Source organism: Narcine bancroftii, chromosome 8 (genome assembly GCF_036971445.1).
Source record: "Narcine bancroftii isolate sNarBan1 chromosome 8, sNarBan1.hap1, whole genome shotgun sequence".
Lineage (NCBI taxonomy): Eukaryota > Metazoa > Chordata > Chondrichthyes > Torpediniformes > Narcinidae > Narcine > Narcine bancroftii.
This window is the reverse complement of record NC_091476.1, coordinates 135,195,679-135,218,993: the sequence shown is the minus strand read 5'-3', so window position 1 is coordinate 135,218,993 and position 23,315 is coordinate 135,195,679. Positions and strand designations below refer to the sequence as shown.

The 23,315-nt window shown below is 41.7% G+C and overlaps 1 protein-coding gene across 10 annotated transcripts in view; it reads left to right on the top strand.

The window, feature by feature from the left end:
- The window catches only part of ncam1a (neural cell adhesion molecule 1a), a 443,331-nt gene that overhangs the window by 267,751 nt on the left and 152,265 nt on the right, over positions 1-23,315 (top strand). For all 10 annotated transcript variants that reach the window (XM_069894934.1, XM_069894928.1, XM_069894927.1 and 7 more), the window contains exon 2: positions 14,566-14,640. In XM_069894934.1, the coding sequence (XP_069751035.1) occupies positions 14,566-14,640 (75 nt within the window). The remainder of the gene's footprint in view (positions 1-14,565; positions 14,641-23,315) is intronic.

Genomic DNA, 23,315 nt, shown 5'->3' with positions numbered 1-23,315 from the left:
TTTTCATAGCCACGCAGTCATTGGGGTAGAGTAGGACTTCCCAAGATTTTTAACTCGCAGAACCCTTTTGGGGAGCATTTTGAAATTGCGAAATTCCAATCGTCATTTAAAGTACAGGTACACAATCCTTTATCCGGACATCTAAAATCTGGAAAGCTCCAAAAACCGGCATTTTTTCCTGGTGCTGGTACAGCGGGTGGGGGTGGGGGGGGGGGAGGGAGGAGAGAGAGAGTAAAAAAGAGAGAGAGAGAGAGCAGTGAGACTAGGTTGGGTGGGGGGGTGGGGGAGAGACGGCAGCGTGACTCAGGTGGGCAAGGGTGGAGAGAGACAGCAGCGCAAATTGGGTGGGCAGGGGAGAGAGAGACGACAACGCGACTTGGGTGGGTGAGGGGGAGAGAGACGGCAGTGCGACTTGGGTGGGCGAAGGGAGAGAGATGGAGCGCGACTAGGTTGGGCGAGGGGGAGAGAGACGGCAGCATGACTCAGAGATGGCAGGAGGTGGATACAGCAGCACAATTCGGGTGGGCTTAAATCTGGGGCAGCTGGACTTTGTTCTGAAATTAGGAAAAATCCGAAATTCGGAACACACTGTCCCCCAGGAGTTCCAGATAAAGGATTGTGTACCTGTACATACACAAGCATATAAATAAATAAATATAAAACATATGCAAGAATTTTTAAAAGTAAATAATCTCACCATTAGCGGATTAACTTCCACCTGGGCCCTAAGCTGAGCTTTAGTAAGGTGTTCACCCCTCCCACCATGGCCCCAGGCTACCCTTGGCGCCCCTTGCTCCTTGCCACAGGCCTGGCTAACCCCTTCGCTCCCTCTCATGGTCTGAACCACCTCCACTGCACCTCACTCTCCACCATGGCCCAGGCCATTCCTGCCACACCTTGCTCCCCACCGCGGCCCAGTCTGCCTCTGCCGCACCTCACACTCTGCTTGGGGAGTGAGTGGAGGGAGCGACAGTTTAAATTTTTTAAATGTAGCCAGCCTCATGCCAAAAGGAATCCTCAAGATGCCATTTGGTTTTGTTAGCATCAAGGTAACTGTTTAGAAACAAAGGTTAAAAAGTTATTTAAATTTTAAAAAAACTATTTTTTTCCAAGCTTTAGTTATTAATACCATTTCTTTCGTGGAACCCCTGTGCCTTTCACCGGAACCCAGTTTGGTAAACACCCTGGTGTAGAGAAAGTTGAGTAGTGGGCTAAGCATGTATCCTTGAGGTGTACCTGTGTTGATTGCCAGTGAGATGTTGTTACCGATTCGCATTGACTGTGGTCTTCCGAGGAGGTCTCCCCCTATCTGTCTCTACTTTTCACACCTTCTTTTCTAGCACCTCTAAGCCCCTCCCTAGCTTCTTTCCCCCTTCTATACAAATCTTGATGAGAGTTCCCAACCTGAAACGCTGCATGACCATTTCTACCTGTGAATTGGTCTGACCTGCTCGGAATCTCTACCAATCTTTTTTTTCCTGTGGCATACTCTGAGCAGAGATCTTTCCCTCTGCAGCCCTCTCACTATCCCCTCACTTTTGAGAGATGTTGGCAGAATAAAACTCTAAGCTGCACCTGTAAAAGCAGCAGCAAATTAATTCCGAGACAGACAATAAATACATAGTGTTGAAAGGATATCTAAAATTATCCTTGGTTCAGTTTAGTGTAACAAAAGAGTGATTAATAGATTTTTTTATTCTTGCATTGGCACTGACAAACTTGATCTCTTTGAGCAGACGGAATTTACGGTCCCTTGTGCACAGTGCAGCTCATGAGGGGCTGATGCAACTAGAACGGAGACAGCTCCGATCACACATCCATCCTTGTACTTCCAGCTTCAACCAAATTCACTTAATTGGGAAACAGTAATTTTGCTTCTGTAACTTTTACCAAAACCTTGCCTGAACATGTGGAAATGGAGCAATAAAGCAGGGGAAATCACATCATGAAGCTCAGCTTTTTGGGACTGGCACATTCTTGCAGTCACATTCCTGAAGGGTCTCTCCAGTTTTAAATGATACTGCTCCCGAAAGGTCTAGTGATCTGCCCACTTCAGGAATTGGTTTTCCATGAGGATACTCCCTGAGTGCTTCCTATCACTGCAGGTTGGCTCTGATGGCGGGACGCGTTGACTCTGATGGCGGAACACATGGGCCGTGATTGGGGTGGGGGGGGGCTGTGATGGGGGAGACGTTGGCTCTGATGGAACTGCTTTTTTGTCTCTAAACCTCAATTTAGCTTTAATGAGATGAACTGTAGGTGTGTAATAATTGAAGAATGCTATTAGTACAGCATGGTTATTTCTGCATTAATGCCATCATGTATAATTATCATTTTTTATTTGACAAATGTTAAAATGGCTCCCACAAAGTTGCAGTGGTTCAAATAGGAAACGTAACAGCTAACGTTGAGGCAAGATGATGTTTTGAAAAGTATGCGTGTGTGCGCGCGCAAGGTATACGTGTGGTGGGGATAGTGGGTGTATGTATAGGTGCATCTGTAGCACTGATATCTGTTTTCAGAGTAAAACATGAACGTCTGCAAACTCTGATTGTAGTAAAAATACAAATGCAGGAGGAACTCAGCAGGTCATGCAGTGCCCATAGGAGGTAAAGATGTTTTCCTGATGTTTCAGGCCTGTGCCCTTCTTCAAAGTATGAGTAAAAAGAAGGCAGAGCCTGAATAAAGAGGCTGAGGAGAAGGGAAGAAAGGCAAGGGCTTTCAGATGCAAGGAAAGCAAACCTGTTATTCCTGGTTTCCACCTGTGATCAGCTGCTGTTTTACAGTTGTGACTGATTTTCTAAACCATAAATGTCACAGCAAGTTTTTGTTGGCTGTTTTTTCCCCCTAACCCTAATGAAGCACAACTCACAATGTGAATCTAAAATTATTCTGCTTAATCTTTTTCAAGGGATGCTATTTTCTGCAAAGTGGAGCACAATGTGTCATTTGTTTCTCTTCATTGTTTAAATGCCAATGGGTAGATATTCTTCCATATACTTGGATAAGGAGATGATGACCCTAGTTCATGATTTTGTAACATGGAGGCAAGCTCTCCCATTGTAATAGTCTTCACAGATAGCTGGTAAGAGTAATCAAAATTTATAAATTGATGTCATTAAAATAGTTTTGTTGGAGCAAAAATTAGAAATTGAATTTGATTGATTGTGATACAGTCATGTACAGTGTAGTAAGCAGTGATATTTTACAAATGTTTTTAACTTTCTCCTGCTGAATGTGGGTGGCATAGTTGGTAGAGCCACGACCTCACTGCTCCAGAAACCATGGGATGGGATCTGAGGAGAGATGATGGGAGTGTGGAGAATGCAATGGGATTAGTATGAGTGGGTGTCAATGGGCAGCACACACTCAGTGGGCAGAAGGGCCTGTTTCTCTGACTGTTTTAAGAGATAATTAACCTTTTCAAATTAAACCTAAAAATTGCAGAGAGGGATGTGATTTGAAAATGTTAAGTACTTCTGCAATCTTGTTACTAAAATGAAGTTTCAATTCCTACTATTTTTGGCCATTCTTCTAATACATTGTTCAGTTCACAAATTTGGTTTAAATCAGCCATTCTCAGTGGCCACAGCACATTTAAAGAGGGGGGCATGGACTGAAATTATAAAATATTCTTTGTTTTTTTACGAGTCAGTAAGAGAGAAGTACAGGAAAAACCAACTAAGCGTGACTGCTTCACTGGGATGAGAGCCCATAAACCTTGAGTAGAGTCATAAGCGGGCCATAGCCAAAAGAAGGTTGAGAATGGCTGGTTTAAATAATGCATGAAAACAAAGGGTCAACAAAATATGTAATTGAAATGCACCTTTAATGCAGCAGCAAATTACAAACTGAGATAGGAAAAATGTTGGTGCATACAATAGGGAAATATGGTCAGACAGCAAAAAAAATTCAAGAGATTAAAGGAGCTTTAAAGGAGGAGTGGAGGTTTTAAGAGGAACATCAGAAACTGGAGTCAGGGTTATTTGTCCCATTCAGTTGGTTCTGCCATTGTCAGATCATGGGCCATAAAACAAGAGAAGTAGCCCTTCCCCACCATCCAATTAGATCATGGCTCTTCCAACTTTCATCACATCTGTTTCCCCTCCCTCTCCCCATAACCCTGATTCCTTGACTGTTTTCTAGGACAAGAAATACCAAAGGCACTAAATCTTTTGAAAGAAGAAATTCTTCCTCCTCTCATTCTTAAATGCACGCTTCCTTATTTTGAGACCATATCTGACTATGGACCCTCCCAAGAGGGGAAGCAACCTCCCAGTATTCCCTGTGTCAAGTCTCCAAAGGACCCTGTATGTTTCCTGTATGATCGCCTCTTATTTGGTGAAGTTCTTGTGAGAGCAGACCAATTTTGTGCAACCATTCTTTACACTGCAGCCCCTCCATGCCCAGGAACATTCTCTTCAATGTTTTCTAAATAAGAGGATCAGAACTGAATAAAGTGCACTTGATCTGGATTTTGGAAGATTTACTTCCCAACCACAATCTTTTCATTGGCATCCCTCCCACTACACCCAGAAGAAAATGCATGAGAGTTAGTTCACACATTACCAGATTCAAAGGCAGTTTCTTTCCTGCTGCTATCAGACTCCTGAATGAACCTCATCATATTTCCTGCTGTTATCAGACTCCTGAATGAACCTCATCATGGTAAAAAATATGTTGCCTTTTCTCTGTAACATCTGATTATGAGTCTCCAAATGCTCTGCTAATACTTTCATGCATCTAATTGGTATTTCTGTACATATTTGGAAAAAGGCTAAATAGACACTATTCCTTTGGCTTTGACTTTACACTTGAAATAGTTAATCAATTGGCACTGAGATTAACATCATGACCATTCAGTTTTGAGGGTTATATTCCAGACCTAAATAAGTGTTATCAATCACATGCAATTGAGAGATAAATAAAAGAGAGAGAGTGATCTTTGTACCCAGATATTTGAGGTTTAAAGTTGTTGGGAGTAACAATATTTCATTTCATCCAAGTTGGAACATATCCCAATTCAGCAAGAGAGTTCACTGACGCTGTGATTAAACATCCTCTGTGTCAGGGCAGTGGACAGTTCCAAAGCACTAAGGTACCCCCAAAGTTCACTCCAGTACAGTATAGTGCAGTGACCCAGTGTGTTATTGAGCAGTATGACTTGAGCTTCGTTTGCACGTCTCTTCACCCAAATCATCCAAGTGTAGTGGAAGCCCAGCACTCTGCTGCTTGCGGTGAGAACTTCAGCGACACCCCCAGGCTCTCCCTCTCCAGCTTCTCTCATCTCTCCAGTTTTTAATTCATCACCTTTTGCTGGATTCCAGAATAGTCCTTAGTGTTGTTTGATTTATATTCAGCTGTATTCAAAGTAATCTAAAATTGGATGGCATGCACATTGTTGCTTCTTAAAAACAAATTATTAGAAATATATTTGAGAGCAAGGCCAATTTGGAATGCAGTTTGCAATATATCTTTAAAAAGTGATTAACTTTGAAGTATTGTGAATACGACTGATGGAGATGTTGGCTTCGTTTGCTCTCAGCTTCAATTAATGGAACACAATCATGCCTCCGTGACAATGACTAAATACACTGACCCAAACCTTGTGGCTGGTCGATGGATATCAATAATGTGGTAGGTTGTCTGGTCAGGCACACCTATTGGCTGATTATATCTGTGGTCCCTCTCCACAGGCTCCTGTATATACATCCCTCCTCCTCAGTGCAGGACAGTCAAACAGTATGTTTCTCAACGACAGTCTTTTGAGTAATTGATGATGCATCAAATCATATTTGGGAAAAAAAGATACATTTGCACAGTTTAATGTATGGAGATGCCAGATTTTATCCTGTCTGGCCAGTAATATTTTTATTAGTTGAATGAATGAGATTTACTGTGATATAAAATTGCCTTTGTAGCCAGAATCAAGGACCACATTTAATCAATATTGATTAAAATGTTTTTTTTTCAGTTTTAGCATAGAAAAGGCTTTAATGAAGGTTTGGAATTGTGCCCTTTTCTGTGAAATTAATTGATTTGTTACTCTTTGGATATTTGATACTTTTTTTATTATTTAACAATAAAACTTTTAGAGCGAGTTATTTTGATTTTGCAAATGTTACAAGAATGAAAGTGCAGTTCTGAAAATAATTGGGTCACAGCTCCAGAGCATATTCAGGATTTTAAAATCATTCATCTGCCAAACTTCTTGCTATTCTTTTAAATAGCAAAACGTGAACAGTTTGTGAGGAACAGGAGAGCTGTTGATGGAAGCATCAGAGTTTTACCTCCTTGTTGACCTCAGAAGCTCGTAGGGAATTGTATAGAGGAAACTACAATGAGATCCATGGATGACTTGTGCTGACAACTTCATTGAGGGATAGTCAGTGAAGAGAGAATCAGAGTGTGCAGCCTTTGAGGGTGCAAGTTGAATCCAGTCTCACTGGTGGCCACTAAGGGTGCAAATTGAATCCAAGACCATTGCATTCTTGACTTCATCAAATACCTGCGATTTGTCCAGGAATCTAAACTGGAGACTCCAGCAGCCAATTATTTCTATTCCCCTCACCATTCCCACACAGATATGTTCTCAGCCTTGTCTATTCAGAATCAGAATTTATTGTTATGAACATATCATGAAATTCATTGTTTTGCAGCAGCGTCACGGTGCAAATATTGGTATAAAACACATTTCAAAATAAATAAAAGTGCAAGAAACAGAAAAAGGTAAAGTGATGTGGTGCCTGTGGTTCATTGTCAGTTCAGAAATCTGATGGCAAAGGGGAAGAAGCAGTCCTTGTTCTGCTGAGTCTCATTATCAGGCTCGTGTTCCTTTTTCCTGACGGTAGCAGAGTGAAGAGGGCTTGGACATAGAGGCTGCTTTCTTAAGGTACCACCTCAATGACTGGTGCTCGTGATGTCACAGGCCAAGTTAACAACCCTCTGGATTTTTTCCCTGTCCTGAGCATTAGCACCTCTGTACCAGACAGTGATGTAAGCAGACAGAATGCTCTCCACAGTACACCTGAGGAAGTTTTCAAACATCTTTAATGACATGGTCTACTGCTATAGTGATGCCAAATATATGTTGAGGAATAACATCATATTCCTTAAACCCAACGGCAAGAACATCAATTTTTATAACTTTGGATAACCTTACCTCTTTCTGGTTTGATTATCTATCCATACTTAATCTCTGCTTCGCCCTCCTCAGCCTATTCCCCCAGTTTATTGTCTTTTCCCCTTTGACATACTTGATATCATCCCTCCCCACTGAAGTCTCAAAGAAGAATCCTGACCCAAAACATTGACTGACCATTTCTCGCCATGGATGCTGTCAGACCCACTGTATTTCTCCAGCAGCTCATTGTTTTCTGCAGGTCCCAGTGTCTGCAGTATCTTGTGTTTCTCATCTTCACTCCAGTAGCTTTGTTATCACGAGGACTAGGTGCTGTAGCTTCATCTATCCTTAGCCCCTCCAGCTTTGAAGTATTCTTGCAACCATCCTACCAACTCATATGTGACTAACTGGATGCTAACTGCATTGTGTCCGTCAAAAAATAAAGGGATTGTGATGAGATAATATTCATCACTGAAATATGAACTCTTTACGTTAGCTTTGTCACAATCGCATAATTGACTTCGTTGGGGCAAGGAGAATGAGTGTCAGGATCACCCGTATGGCAATGATCCAATAAGAAGGTCAGAGGAGTTTAGCTGGGTGGTGTTTAGAGAGTTGAAGAATGCAATGTGGTGCCTAGTGAATAATAAAAAGAAAGTTGACTTCATGGTGTAGTGAAAGAAATAAGTGAGTGCATTCTTTATTTGCAAGCTGGGCTAAATCAGTGCCATTACAAGTGGTGACCCTGTGAGTTTAAAGTACCTTCTAATTTAAAATGGACAGTGAAGAGGATGGAGCTGGGCTTGATATTAGCATTAGGACTTGATTATTGTTTCCATAGCATGAAATATCTTCTCCAGAAACCTTGTCGGAATGTGAATCTTCCTTGACTTATCCTTTGACCAGACCATGGATCAAACAAAAATCTGATTTCCTCTCATTGTCCATTTATCAGTAAAATGCAGAGAAGAACAATATAAATGGAAGTCATTAGACCAAAAGTATTTTGCCTTAATTTCAGCACAGATAACACTGCACAACAAAGATTTTGCTTCCTGGGTGTATTTTAAGGATTTTGGGCTGCTGATCATGAAAATCACCTTAAGATTTTCCTATCATGTATTTTTGGGATTTCCTGTTATATTTTAAGTCTACTTCAAGAATTTAAAAGCCATGAAGTGCAGCATGTCATGAAAATTCATTTTCTGCATGTGCACTTAGACCTCTTCCCTGCTGATCTTGATGCAGTCAGTGATGAACATGGTGAAAGTTTTCACTTGGACATTGTGACCATGGAAAATTGATATCAGGGCAACTGGAATCCATCAGTGCTGGCTGACTATTGTAGGACAACTGATACAAGAGGCATCAGATGCTGAGTACAAACAAAAATCAGTGGCAAATAATTTTTAGGTCAGTTGAACTCACACAATGTGTCAGCATAATTACACGATTAAACATGCTAAATTCAATAAATGTTCCTTTAATATTTATCTAACTTCCTACGTGATACAGAAAATCTGCTATTATATTTGTGTTCAGCTTGAAGATATTTATCACATACGTATTTTTTTCAGGAATTAACCCTTTTGAAAAAAAATTGCTGTCCAGTGTAATCAGTTCAGTCATTTCCTTTTCAGAGATCTTTCAATGCTGTAATTTCTAGAATAATAACATGAGCCATTCCTTGATGGACATGTACTTGTGGAAATGAACTTTGTGGAATGTAAAAAAAAAATGTATTGCAAAATCTAAATTGAAGATTCCAACCAATCAGTGAATAAAAGACTTGAGCCATCTGGGTTTGAAGTCTATTGAATATCTGTTATTGTTGGATGACAGTAATAGTGAAAAGGTAGAAAATGGACCTAGATGCTTTGTGCATGTTTACAATAACATAGTCACCATACAAAGTTATCTTTCTGATTTGCATTCTGCAGCATGCCAAGTGCTTTGTTGATACTTCTGTGACCTTACAGGCACATTGAATATTCCCTGTGCTTTTTTTTAAACTTTCATTACATTCCTGACTGGAAGTGGACCATTAAATGAAGACAATCTCCATGAAAGGAGTGCAAGCACTCTCGTGTCTCCTCAACACAGGAAGAAATCTGGATCCAAGTAGGGGAAAAAAAAATCAACCTGCTGGAGAAACTCAACAGATCAAGCACCATCAGTAGGAAATAAAAGAATGATCAACATTTTGGGTTGAATTCCTTCATCTGGTTTTGAAGGGTTCAAACCCAAAACATTGACCATTATTTTTTTCCTCCCACTGATGTTGCTTAACCCAGCGAGTTCCTCCAACAGATTGTGTGGCTCCAGATTCCGGCATCTACAGTTTCTACAGCCTCCATACATTTGTAGATCTTGTCTCCTTGATCAAGAGCCAAATCATGTTGTGATCCAGGATTTTAAACCATAGTTAGACATGGATGTGAAGAAGATTACACAGAAACTTTTAGGGGTGGCACTGAAATTGGAGGACTTTTGAACAGCTAGCACAGCCATGATGGGCAGAAAGGTCCTCTTTGAAAGAGAGTCGGTGATTTCATCAGGGGCAGAGAGAGTTTTCACGGCAGGATAGCCTTCGTGTAGAAGAAAATTAGAGAAGTCCCAAACTGGATCTGAAGGAAGGAATGAGAAGTAAAAATATCCAGAAGATCAAATTGTTGCTTTTACAGAAACAATACAAAGAAAGTAAAGACTCAGAAAATGACTGCTGTGGGAAGAGTAATCAAATTTTTTAAATGTCCAGACAATACACAGAAACAGTATTGTTTTCTTAAGAGCCAGTCGGTTGCTCATTATATTTTGTGTTTCTAAAGAATAATTGATCATTCATGAAGGCGAAACATCTTAGTTCAAAAGTGTGTCCTTCAGGAAACATGCAACTTGGCTGAGAAACGAGCGACTATCCACACTGCCAACTTTCACCGATGGCGTCTTGTTCTATCGAATCAATGGATGAGACTTGGTTGCCATGGATGCGGTGACGGACTGTGAGCTCATTCCTGGAGGTGTACACACAACATCGTATGTCACCGATGATGGATAGATTTATTATTGAGTGATCCAGGCAGAGAGGAGTCAGAGAGTGCAGTTCAGAGACTGGAATCATTGAGACTAAGCTGGTTGTGGTAAAGCCAGACCAGTAGCAATAGAAATTCACCAAAATAGTGTTATTTTTAAAAGAATATATTTATTATTTTTAAAACAATTTATTTATTAATAATTACAAATATTTGTAACAACTTCCTTAAATCTACCCCAACTATGTGCAAATCTGTGTGTGTGTGTGTGTGTGTGTGTGTTGGGGGTGTTTAGGCACAATTCTGGAAATTTCCAAAGTTCAGTCTAAGAAATCCTGTTAAATCCTGTATTGAAACTGAAACTTTTAAACTGATGTGCAGGAGTAATCATGAAGGAGGTGAGACACTGAGTGATCAGAGTGGCAAAAACTCACAAATCCTTATCAGGTTGTTTCCAGAGAAATGCCCTTTCATACAAATAATTGTCGAAACTCCTCTCTTCCTTGCATAGGAGAAATTAAATGTGTGACTTTCACGATGCTTTCATGATCCAATGTAGGAATTCTCCTGTTTCCTTTACCCAGATATGGATCCTCAAAATGACCATTACACTGGTTCAATAATCCCCCTGGCAAGTAGAATCAGAAGAAATGTCTATTTCTGCAGTCATTTCACCTCTATGTTTATCAAATGGATGGCTGAATTCTTTGTGTCCCAATCACTTGACTTATAATCATATATCTCTTTCACCATCTGTATTTCCTGCATAAACAACCATCATTCTTGTCTTAGTGGAGAGCATCAACCTTGTTTATAGTTTGGACCTGAAGGTGCCATGCAGTCTGTAAATGTTGTGAAAACTGTGAATGGTTGCAGTCTTCACCAACCCCCAAAATGACACTCACTAAATAAAACAAGAGCTTATAATACATGTCATTGACTACGTACTCCGAGGTCTCAGAACTAATATTGCGAAGGCAGCCTTTGGTATTTTTCTGACTTGTGAATTATGGAAGGATCTGGTGTAAAGCAGTAAAAAATATTAACTCCTGAGGAATACCTTTCCACTGGCACTCTGTATGCACAGAGTTTAAGGAATGTTTTGAAGTCTTACTGTGACATGAGCTGTGTTAGTGTTTCAGTGTTGTGTGAAATGCCACCCATTTCTTGGGCATGTCCTTCCTGCCCCACCCTAGCTCTTTCCCGTTACTGAGTCAATGTTCACATTCTCAGACTTTTTAAGCAAGTCTTTTGATGGGCTCTCCCTACCCTCATGTGCTGTCTTGTCTACATTTCAACCTTTTGCCATGGCATCTCACGCCCTGAGTGGCCTGTCCATTTTTCTGCAATGATGCATCTTCCTTGAACTTGTTTGGTTACTTGTTTAAGAACTGTGTCCCTCATCAAGATCTTGCACATAGGCTCATAAAGCATGGAAATACCCCCCCTTCTGCCCAACTTGCCCATGTCGACCAAAATGTCCCACCCACACTAATCCCAGTTGCCTGCATTTGGCCCATATCCCTCTAAACCTATCCATATGTCTATACCTGCCTCAGCTTGTAACCATCACCTCTGTGCTTTAAAAAAAAGTTTCCCCTCTTGGAATACCACTGCCACATGACCTCCAAACTTCTACACTCAGTACTCTGACTGACAAAGTACTTTTATCGACCACCCAATCCACCTGTGACACCACTGTATGTGTGGAAGACAACCATCATCTTCTGCACAGACTCAGTCCACTGCAGATCATCTTGAAATTTCCCCTTTTTAAAGTACAGTACAAATTAGATTCTTGAGTGTATATATGACGCTTAAAATTGTCTTAATAAGATGAGAATATCTGGATATGATCTGCCTTATAGAGAGCACCAGAGAGTCTTGCACATGAGAGACTTAACTCCATTATTGTTGAGAGAAAAGCCACAAACAGAAGAGTTTCTGATCTAAGTTTTTTTTTCAAACCTCATTAAATATTTTGTAGTTGACAATAAAAGAACTAGTGAAGGCCATCTGATGTCTGCTGTGTGTTTTTTTTTAATTCAAAATTACTGAATCGCATTTATCACAAGAATATTTAGTGAGCACCTGTGCAGTTCCCACTTCACTTCCTTAAGAGATCCCATGCATGTTCATGAACATTTTGCTCATGGTCTTTACACTGTCATTTCAAAGGGATTTCAAATTTTATTGTATTCATGAATGAAAGTAGTCCATAAATGATGTGCTCAATAAAAGGCTCATTGGATTGCTAAAAGCAATCAGTTGATAAAATTAAATCTCACCAAATCAAAAGACAGATCCATTGCAGCTAAAATCCATGCTGGTTTGTAATAGATTTTCCATTATGGAACTGGTAATAAATTCTAAGTTACGGTAAATTTTCATTAAGAATTCTGATGTGATTGAGACGAGAAAGTGTGTTTCTTTGTGGAACCTCCACATGTACTGTGCTTCCGAGGATATGATGAGGGGGCTGGGGAACTCTGGTATGGTTGTGGGACCAGTGCTTCAGCTGACGTTCCCATTGAATGTTATTGTTCAAATGAGTATTATTTTGCATGTAGACTTTCACAATGAATGAGAGGGGTACATGGTTGATTTTTGAGGGACTATTTGGAAACAGTATACAAATGCAAAATCCAACAATGCCTTGTTGGACTTGCAGTTATGATGGCAATTTTAGGGATCTTGTTGTGACCCATAATATTTATTAAAATGTGTTCATGAGCCAATACAGCCAATATAGTTTCAAATGGGGAAGGCTGTGACTGTTAATAGAGCACTTAATGAGAGATCCTGACAACTGAAGCAATATAATAACCTGAAATTATAATGATTTGTTTTTTATTTGTCTGGGTTAGATTTGTGATCCAAAGAGACTGTTGGTTTCTAATTGCTATCTTAACCACTCGGAGAAGAACTTAATTACAGTACTTAGCTGAGGAAAATAGCAGCCCTGCAGAAAAATGAGATCAGAGAGAGTGAGTCCTCCCCTTGCACAGGTCAAAATGACAGTTACTATAGCAACCAACAGCCTGGCAGAATCGCTTTACCCAAGGGGGAATATGTACATCGTGGGTATTGTTTTGCAGAAATAAAGGCCTTATCTGTTGGCCTGATTAAAGAGTCAGTATGATAAAATGGAATATAACATTTTATGACGAAAGAGAAGCAACTAGGTTTGCGGAGTAAATGATATTGGAATCATTCAGTACTGAGCTGTGTGCCTCATTAATAGATTTATCTGAGTAGCATTGTGCGGCACCTGATCCTTGTGCAGACTTGGTAATTAAAAAAATATCACTGAGGCTGCTAAGAATTTCAAAAATGAAGGAAAGATGCAGAGGCAAGGGTCACATAGTGCAGAGGCACAGGGTTGCACGCTCGAAGATTTTGCAGTTGCTTTGCCATTGAATGGATCACTGGATGTAAACAAAGAAGCTGATGTATTAAACTGTAAAGAAACAGGATTAAATTAACAAGCCAAGAGATTTTTATTTGAACTAATATGGAGTTTTATGTAAAGCTCATTAAATGGCATGAAAGGTGAGCTCCGGGGAGTTGGAGTAATGCTGGTCAGTTGTTTGCTTGGTGTAATAATGTGGCAAGGTGCTGCCATATTATCCTTGCCTCTCTGCTGCCCTGTCCACACACTGGAATTGTGTCCAAAATGCAATCACCCTGGCTACCAAATCGAGAGTTGCACCGCAAATCTACTCACCTCCTGTGCAGGCTTGTTCAAATTGTCATTGGCATGTGTGAGGGACTCATCAGTCACATCCAACCAGGTTGCGATGGGAGATTAATGGGGGAACTCACTGAAATAGTTAAAATGTCCCATCATGGTGCTACTCTGGAATTGCTGCATTTCTTCAGGAACAGAACATCTCAGAGAATCTCAGGATCTGTGTACAGAGAGGAGGGTCCAATATGTTGATTACATCACAAGGGCGATAGAATGATTTCATAGCTGGTAAAGATAATGCAGCATTAGAATAAAAGATGAAATGTTAATGTCCAGTTGTAATATATCAGTTGATCCATCACTCTCTGTGCCAGTCCCCAGGCACGAGGCAAGGCTGGGTTGGTGACGGATTCTATAGATGTTGTGCAGCCAGCTGTTTCAGGTGTATTTGTTTGGCCTTTTTGAAACGAGGTATTTGCCAGTTGTGTGGGGTTTTGTGTAACTGAGTGCCAATGCATTGAAAGCACTTTTGGTCCAGGTTTGTCTGCGTCCCTTTGGCCATTCATTGCACCAAGATCTACCCTATCCATTCACCGTTGAGACCATCTCTTGAGATGGTCAGATGAGTTTTCTGCGTACGTGCGTGCTGTGCTGGCAGTTTGTGCGTGCTTCACGTGCACCAGAGTCATTGGTCTCATTTCTGTTCTTCCTTCTTTCAGCTGCACTGCAAGTGGACATCATGCCACCTCAAGGAGAGGTCAGTGTGGGGGATTCAAAGTTTTTCCTGTGCACTGGTAAGTGATCCGCAGCAGGTCAGTTACTCTCTAAGCAAGCAAAAAATTGTACCGTAGGAAACATTATTCATAAGATTATAACTGTGTGGAGTACTTGACAAAAGTCATATCCCTCTAAATTGAAAAACCCAAGTGAATGAATGATTGACGAGTTTGTCAAATACATCACTACAATGTACAGATACCATGGAAGTCTTACTTCCTGCAGCTTCCTAAGTACATAAAATGCAGTAACACAAATTGAATATAATTAAGATGCCACAAAGGGAAAAGAAAGATGATAACTTTGAAAGGAAGAGAAAATATAATAAATGTTCACATTTGGGTGGCCGATCGTGTTCTGATGTAATCAAGTTTATGTACCAATGCATAATGATATAAATAAAATTAAAATAATGTGCCATGAGACAGTAAATGTAATAATAGAAATAAATATGCACAGATTCATTGTGAAAAAAAGAATTATACATCACTAATGCAAACAGATTGAGATCGATGATCTCAGTGTAGTTTGTGATTAGGCTTAGGTTATCATTTGTGGAACTTCAAGAGCCTGATAGCTGTTGGGAATAAAACTTTCTTGAACCCAAAGGTTTTGGTCTTCGGGCTTCCGTACCTTCTGCCCGAAGGTAGCCAGTTAGTGGCACCGACAGATTTTTGGTGACATTTGCCTCATTGACAGATGTAGAAGCTGAGCAGAATCAGAATTGGTTGTCGTGAACATATGTCTTGAAATTCGTTTTTTTACAGTTAGCGTCACAGGTCCAACAGTTGCCTTAAATCACATTTTTGAAAAAAATAAATGAGTTAGTGCAAAAGAAGTGAAGAAGTGCAGTGGGTCATTGTCCATTCAGAAATCTGATGATGGAGGGGAAGAAACTGTTCTATTAGGTTTTCGTCTTCAGGTTCCTGTACCTCCTTCCTTTTTTATTTTTTTTCACACTATTAACCATATTAACCAAAATACACACAAACATTTCCCTCTTGAATATGCACAGTGTCATTTTCTCCCTTTTTCCCCCCTCCCTTCCCTCTCTCCTTCCCACCCCCCTCCCTACCCTAACCCTAACCCAGATGTACATTCAACATATACAATGCAATAAACCCATTAAACAATGTCATCACACAATGAAAATAAACAAGAAAATTGTGTCATCTACTGTTACACACTGGGTCAGTTCATTTCGTCTTCTTCTCATTCTATCATTGTAGGGGGTGGAGGTTGTACCTCCTTCCTGATGGTTGCAGTGCAAATAAGGCATTGGCTGGGTGGTGAGGGACCTTGATGATAGACACCACCTCTTGTTGTTGCCCTTAATAGTGTGAAGATTAATACCCATGGTGGTGCTGGCTGAGTTTACAACTCTCTTTAGCCTTTTCCTGTCCTGTGCCTTGGCACTTCATACCAGACAGTGATGTAACCAGCCAGAATGCTCTCTACAGTACACCTGTGGAAATTCGCAAGAGTCGTTGGGGATATACTAAATCTCCTCAAACTCCTAATGAAATATAGCCACTGGCAAGCCTTCTTCATGATTGTATCGACATGATGGCCCCAGGATAGGTGAAAGTCTGCGATGCCATGGTGCAAGCATTCTGTACCTTTGGCCAGTGAGTGAACCCATGCTCCCTCAGTTCAGGCCATTTGTTGTTGATGAGCTTGTGCTGATTGTGTGGGTGAGGTTGACAGGAGTGAGACTTCTCACTGCACTCAGCACCACTGCTGTACTGTTGGTGAATGGCTCTATACCCTACAGGAGATGATGCTGAATCTTCACTGGAGTAACAAGGTGCAGTTTATCAGCACTTGTTTGTCACAGTGTTCGAGCTGTAGATAGCTGAGTAGCATCACTGTCATCAATAACAAGCTCCGTGTAGAGGTATCGATCGAAGGTCCCACTGCCTTATTGGCTCATTACACTGAACACATGTTTTTATAACCAGAAGATCACCGGACAGATTAAGATCAGAAGTAGTTTAACCCAGGTCCTACTTATTGCCTTCCATAATGCATCTAGTAGTTTCTTTTGTGAATCTTGCCTTAGCTACAAACCAGTCTCCTGTATGATAATTGCTTCCTGATACATCTCATTACATTTCCCTTCATGATCTAAGCTTGGCATTGAACACTCTCACTCCCCTCCCTGTCCAGCAAGGATCTTCACCAAGATTCAGTCCAAGATGACTGTGTTCCTTGTGGAACATTCTAAAGCCACGGATGTGTCTTGCTCTCCCTGAAGGCAGAAGTTCCTGGGTCTGAGTGAAGGTCCACATAACAGTATCACTGGGGTTGGATGCCATCAAGATGGCTCTCGTCCAAGTGAGTGCATGCAGTCATGGGGCTGTGGGCAGGGGAACCGAGGTCAATGTCTAGGGTGGGGGAGGAAGGTCAGAGGCTGCAAGTGGGGGGATCTGAGGACAGGGGCCCCAGACGGGGAGCTGAGGTCAGAGGCCATGGGGGATTGCAATTGTAGCATCGGTGTTGTTGGGGAGAGCTGTGTTGCTCCATCTCTTTACTTCTTCCTCTTTCTCATGAGCACCACTGACATTTTCCCTATTTCCTATTGAAACTGTATCAGGACTGGAACCAGATGAGGGGGTGATTATAGGCTTCTGAAACCCGCTGGGGCCACAAGAGAAGGGAGTGCTGAGGCGTAGACTAGTAGGTAAATAGATGGAAATCAAATCAGCTGATGGAACTGGGTCAAGGAAAGGATAGAAAAGATAAAGCACGGGAGAAGAAATACATGGAGGTAGATTTGTTTCCAGGGATCACCCGCCAGTTATGATCTTGCCCCTCCTTCTCTCTCCTGGATTCTGGCTATCATCCCTCAATACTTAACATTCAGGATCTCAAACTAACACGTTAACCATCCCTTTGCCTCCATTGGTATTGCCTGACCTGCTATGTTCAGTTTATTTATTGTTTGATTTTTTTAAAATTTGCTTAGAGAGAAACATCAACAGGTACAATTGGAAAATTGTGTCACAACCAAAACCAAGCCAAAAAAAATCCAAGCAGTGACATACAAGAGACCTTTTCATTCCATGACTTGCTCAAGTCCATGGGAATATAAATAGGACCCCAGTGATCGCTAGATTCACATCCTCTCCATCTGCAGGCAGATAGAGAAATGATGTACACCTGAGAACCATTCATCATTCCGCCCAACAAAGAAACAGCAAATTCTTGACTTTCCTCCAAGAATCTTATCAGACTGCCTTGTTTTAAAATGTAGTTTAATCTTGAATGGCACGGGGTGATGTAATACGGTTTTGGAGAAGAGGATTGGGAAGTCGGATTTGTACAATCACTGATAACTAATGTTACCAATTTGGGCCATTTGTGCTCATTTAAATCATTAAAATTTGTTTCATGTGCATTTAGGAACATTTTGCTCCTTGTTTTCCTCTCTCTATTCCAAATCAAGAGCATAACTACCATCATTACCAGGTCATTCTGCCTCACTTCAGAAGCTTTGCCAAGCCTTCCCAAGTGTGAGATACCCTTGTACCCCAGTGGGATCTTCTCAACAGCCCAGGATAACATCATGCTCTGGACTGTACTTGTTGGGCACTACTAGAACAATGCTGTGTGCTTATCATTAGTCCTGGGGCAATCAGTCAGATAAGGGAAGCATATTTTCATTCTTTGGACTCCAGTTGCTGCACCAATCATCTTGTGGTGGGTTTTTAAAGCTTCAGGTTCCTACCCTTCACCATGTACCAACCCTGCTCTAATTTCTACTCCCCTATGCACAAATACCTCTGCCCCCAACTCTCACTCCACCTTCCACAATGCCCCAGGGCTCACTGCCCATTCCAAACTGCCTAGGGCTTGCTGCGCACTGCCATGGTGCTCACTGCCCCTTTCTCACTGCCCCTGTGCTCACTGTCCCTTTCCCACTGCTCCCGTGCTCACTGCCCCTTTCCACACTCCCTCTGTGCACCACACTACACATTCCATACTGCTCAGTGTTGCAGCTTCCTCACTGCAGTAGCATTGCACCAACCAGGAACAATGCTGTGCCACTTACTGTGTTGCAGTGTTGCGCCACTGACAGTACTAATGTGCTGCATCTGCCAGCATGCTGTCCTGTTGCAGTAGCCACACATCAGGTTCCTTCAGCCATGGAAAGGAGAGGCTGGCCACCGATTTTGAGCTTTACTATCCTGTGGGCATGACAGAGTGTTTGGTGGAAGGTTGCTACTGAAACAGTTGTTAGCATCCAGTGTACTGCCCACCAGAGCATCCATCCACAGATTCTAGGTGGACTTAGCTTTGCACTCTGTAAAGCTGACACAGGCTCCATTAACATCGTCTTGTCCAGGGAGGGAGGGGAGGTGTCAAGATCATGGGCTTAATATTGATGCAGTTCAGGTTGGGTTGAGTTGAATAGAACCACACATTCAGACCCTGCATCCTTCAACTGTGGGAAATAGCACTGTTCCAATCGAAGAATGAATGATCTTTCACGCAAGCAAAAACAATCACCAACTGCCTGGGACCTTCTCATGTTCAGCTATTGCACATATGTGTCTGAGTTTGACCTATGGCTTAAACCATTTAATTCCATTGATGTTTTAATTTATGAGCACTTTCAATCATCATGAAAGGTCCTAATTCCTGAGCTTCCATCGTCCTCCCATTTTAAATAAGAGTCACATTGGCTGTTTCCCGGTTCTATTAGACCTAGTTTAACGTGTCTTGAAAATTGTCAACCATTGGATCTGCTTGTCTCTGCAGCCAGTTCCTTCAAGACCCTTGGGGGCAGACCCTTGGGGGCAGGCCATCGGGTTCTGGTGATTTGCCTGCCTTTAACCCTGTGAGTTTCTGAACTATATAGATGGGATTTTTACAAAGTCCTTTCCTGTTATTTAAAATGAGCTGATTTATTATTCTTGGGGATGTTTGCAGCATCCTCTCTGCAGAATGGAGACTGGATTGAGAACCCATTGTTTCTTTGTGCAGCTAACATGCTTCGCATGTTTTCCCCAAGGATTGGAATGTATTTCTATTTTTTGAAAAGCTTATTTGCATTAAGCTGAATTTGCTTTTCTGTGCCCAACAAGCAGAAGGGATGGTTGCACGGTGATTAATATGGCCTTTCTCAGCTTTGATTGTTTTGTTCCCACCGTTGTTTGGCTGTGGGGAGAGCTGATAGTTTAATGTTACTACTTTTCCCACCGGAATTTTGGATTGATTTTGCATTTTAATTTTTTCTATTTAATGTTGGTTGTGTGTCCATCAGGAAAACATGCTTGCAAAAAATAAAACCCTCATTCTTAAGATAGATTTGCAATCAGCCCCACTTCATATCACAGACGTCTGGACTGTTACTGTGAAAAGCAGCATCTTCAGGTGTTGCCACATCATAAGTTCCTTGACACAACGTTAGCTACATAACTACGAGACAGGAAACATGCACAAAGACAGCCTCAGCGTTTCACGCTGCAGAATGGATCACAGGACCAGGGGGTGGCAGATGGCGATGGCGGAATATTGTCAAGACAGTTACCACTGCTCAAGTCAAGTTTATTGTCATCTGCAGAAGTACAATCTGACGAAACAGTGTTCTCTGGTCCTCAGTGCAAAATATGCAGACACAGACCAGAAATAACACACAAACAGACAAACAACACATTTGCAGGACCAGTATTCATATATACAAATAAATAAATATTGTTTTGTGACTATGAGGGCCTCGGATGGTTTGTGTGAACAGTTCCTTTGATCATTCAGTATTCTAACTGCCCGTGGGAAGAAGCAGTTCCTCAGCCTGGTGGCACTGGCTCTAATACTCCTGCATTGCTTCCCCAATTGGAGCATCTGAAAGATGCTATGTGCGGGGTGAGAAGGGATCCTCAATGATTTTGTGCAGATAGTGATCCCGGTAGATAATGTCAAGGGAAGTGGGGTGGGGGGGTGGGGCGGTGTAAGGAGACTCCACTGATCCTCTCTGCCACTCGTATGGTCCTGAAGGTTGAGTTCAAAACCATTTCTCTGCAGCTACCATGCCACACTGTGATGCAGCTGGCCAGGACCCGCTCAATAGAGCTCTTCTAGAAGGTTGACATGATGATGGCCAGTAGCCTTGCTCGCTTCAGTCTTCTTGAGAAGTGCAGCCACTGTTGCACCTTCCTTGCAAATGAGGAAATGTGTGTCCACAATAGGACATGAGTCAAGTGAACTCCAAGGAACTTGGTGCTTTCCACTCTGTTCATGATAGAGTTATTAATGTGTCATGGAGGGTGGTCATTCCTGATCCTCCTGAAGTCCACGATCGTCTCCTTCATCTTGTCAACATTGAGACTCAGGTTGTTCCTCTTGCACCATGACACAAGATTTTTCACCACTTCTCTGTTGTGCAACTCAGTGTTACTTATGAAGCCAACTACTTCTATGTCATCTACAAACTTGATGATGCGGTTGGACCTACAGGAACTAGGGCTAGTCCTGGCCTCCGACCCATAAGTGTGGAATGGTCATGTTCTCCCTGTGGCCACCTGGGTTTTCCCTGGGATCTCCGGTTTTTTTCCCCCCTATACCCTGGTTAATTACCCACTGCTGTTGATAAAGTGGCAGAAGAATTGAAGAGGACCTGATGGGCATGTGGGAAATTAAATGAATCTGATGGATTCCTGTGCTGGGAGCTGATGGGCTGAAAGGCTTGATGTATTGTGGGTAACACTGTTTCATAAAACCCAGGAAAGAGGAGCCGGAGTAGGCCACTCGGTTTTTCATACCCGCTGTACGATTCATAGCTGCTCATCCACTTCAGTGTCCTTTTCCTGTCTTCACTGTACGTAGCCTGATTCTTTAATATATGAAGATGCAGCGTAGAAATAAGCCCCACACACCATCAGGTCCACACAAACCAAACCCCATTTTTACACTCACCTCACTCACCCTCATCTATTTTGTTCTAGTCACATTCCTGCAGCATGTCTGTGAGACTCTGACACTCACCTGCACAGTGAGGGGACAATTTATAGTGGCCAGTTAATCTAACAACATGTATATTTTTGGGATGTAGCCGTATGGTCCTGGTGAATGGATCTTAATTTCTTAATGCCATAACCAATGCTCCATCTCTACTTCAATTCTCATGGGTGAGTGGGGCTGTTCCACGTTTTCAGGGTAGCTCTGAGCATGTCCTTCATTCCATGAAGTTTCAAATACAGAAAACCAGCGTGTAACTAGTTAAATCTATTCAGTTCCAGAAATGTATTAGCAAATTTAGAGAATCTGAAGGATATTGGGGTTAATGTAGCGCAGTGGTTTTTAAACTGCCTCCCTAAACTCACATTCCACCTTAAGCAATCCTTATACCATGTGCTCTGTGATTAATAAGGGATTACTTAAGGTGGTATGTGAGTGGGAATGGAAGGTTGAGAATCACTGCTCTAGACCCAATTGTTACTGAAATATTTTGCTTGAGAAAAATTGTCATTGGCCCATTTCCTTTGGAGCTATGAAACCGTGCACATAACGAGTCAATTAGGTACAATCAAAACAGGGGTTTTCAAACTTTTTCTTTCCACCCACATCTCACCTTAAGCAATCCCTTACTAACCACAGAGCACTGATGGGTTAGGGATTGCTTGAGATGGAATGCAAGTTTGGGGGGCAGTTTGAAAACCACTGGTGTAGCACCAGCGACCCAGGTTCAAATCCGGCACTGTCTATGCGGAGTTTGTATGTTCTCCCCATGTCTGCATGAGATTCCTGTGGGTGCTTTAGTTGCCTCCTTCCCTTCAAAAAAAATGTGTGTGGCTTTAGGTTAATTTGGGTGTAATTGGCCAGCATGAATTTAAATGGCCAGAATATTTATTTAAAATTATGGAATAACATCAAAATTAAATAGCTTACAAGTGCTCACCTTTTTAACATGGTATCTTTTCCCAGTAAATTGGATGTATGTATTTTCTATTTGTGGGAGATTGTACGCTAAAGATTATTATCAATGGTTTTACTACATTAGGTCCCTTGCAGTCGAAATCAGGGGAATATATAATGGGGAATAAGGAAATGGCAGACCAATTAAATTCTTACTTCAGTTCTGTTTTTACAAGAGAGGATACAAATAACCTCCCAAGGATGTTGGAAAACATCGAGACTAATGCAAGGGAGGAACTGAAAGAAATCAGTATCTCTAAGGACATGGTCTTGGGGAAATTGATGGGATTGAAGGCAGATAAATCCCAAGGGCCTGATAATGTACATCCTAGGGTACTTAAGGAAGTGGCCATTCAGATAGTAGATGCTTTAAGAATTATTTTCCAGAACTCGATAGACTCAGGATCAGTACCCATGGATTGGAGGGTAGCTAATGTTACCCTACTATTTAAAAAGGGGGGTAGAGAAAAAGCGGGGAATTATAGACCGGTGAGCCTTACATCAGTAGTGGGCAAAATAATGGAATCCATTATTAAGGATGTAATAGCGGAGCATATGACTAGCAGAGAAGGAATCGGATGGAGTCAACATGGATTTACAAAAGGTAAATCGTGCTTGACAAATCTATTGCAATTCTTTGAGATGGTGACAAGTAAAATAGATGGGGGAGAGCCAGTGGGTGTGGTGTTCCTGGACTTCCAAAAGGCCTTTGATAAGGTCCCGCATAAACGACTGGCTTACAAAATCAAGGCTCATGGGATTGGGGGCAAAGTAT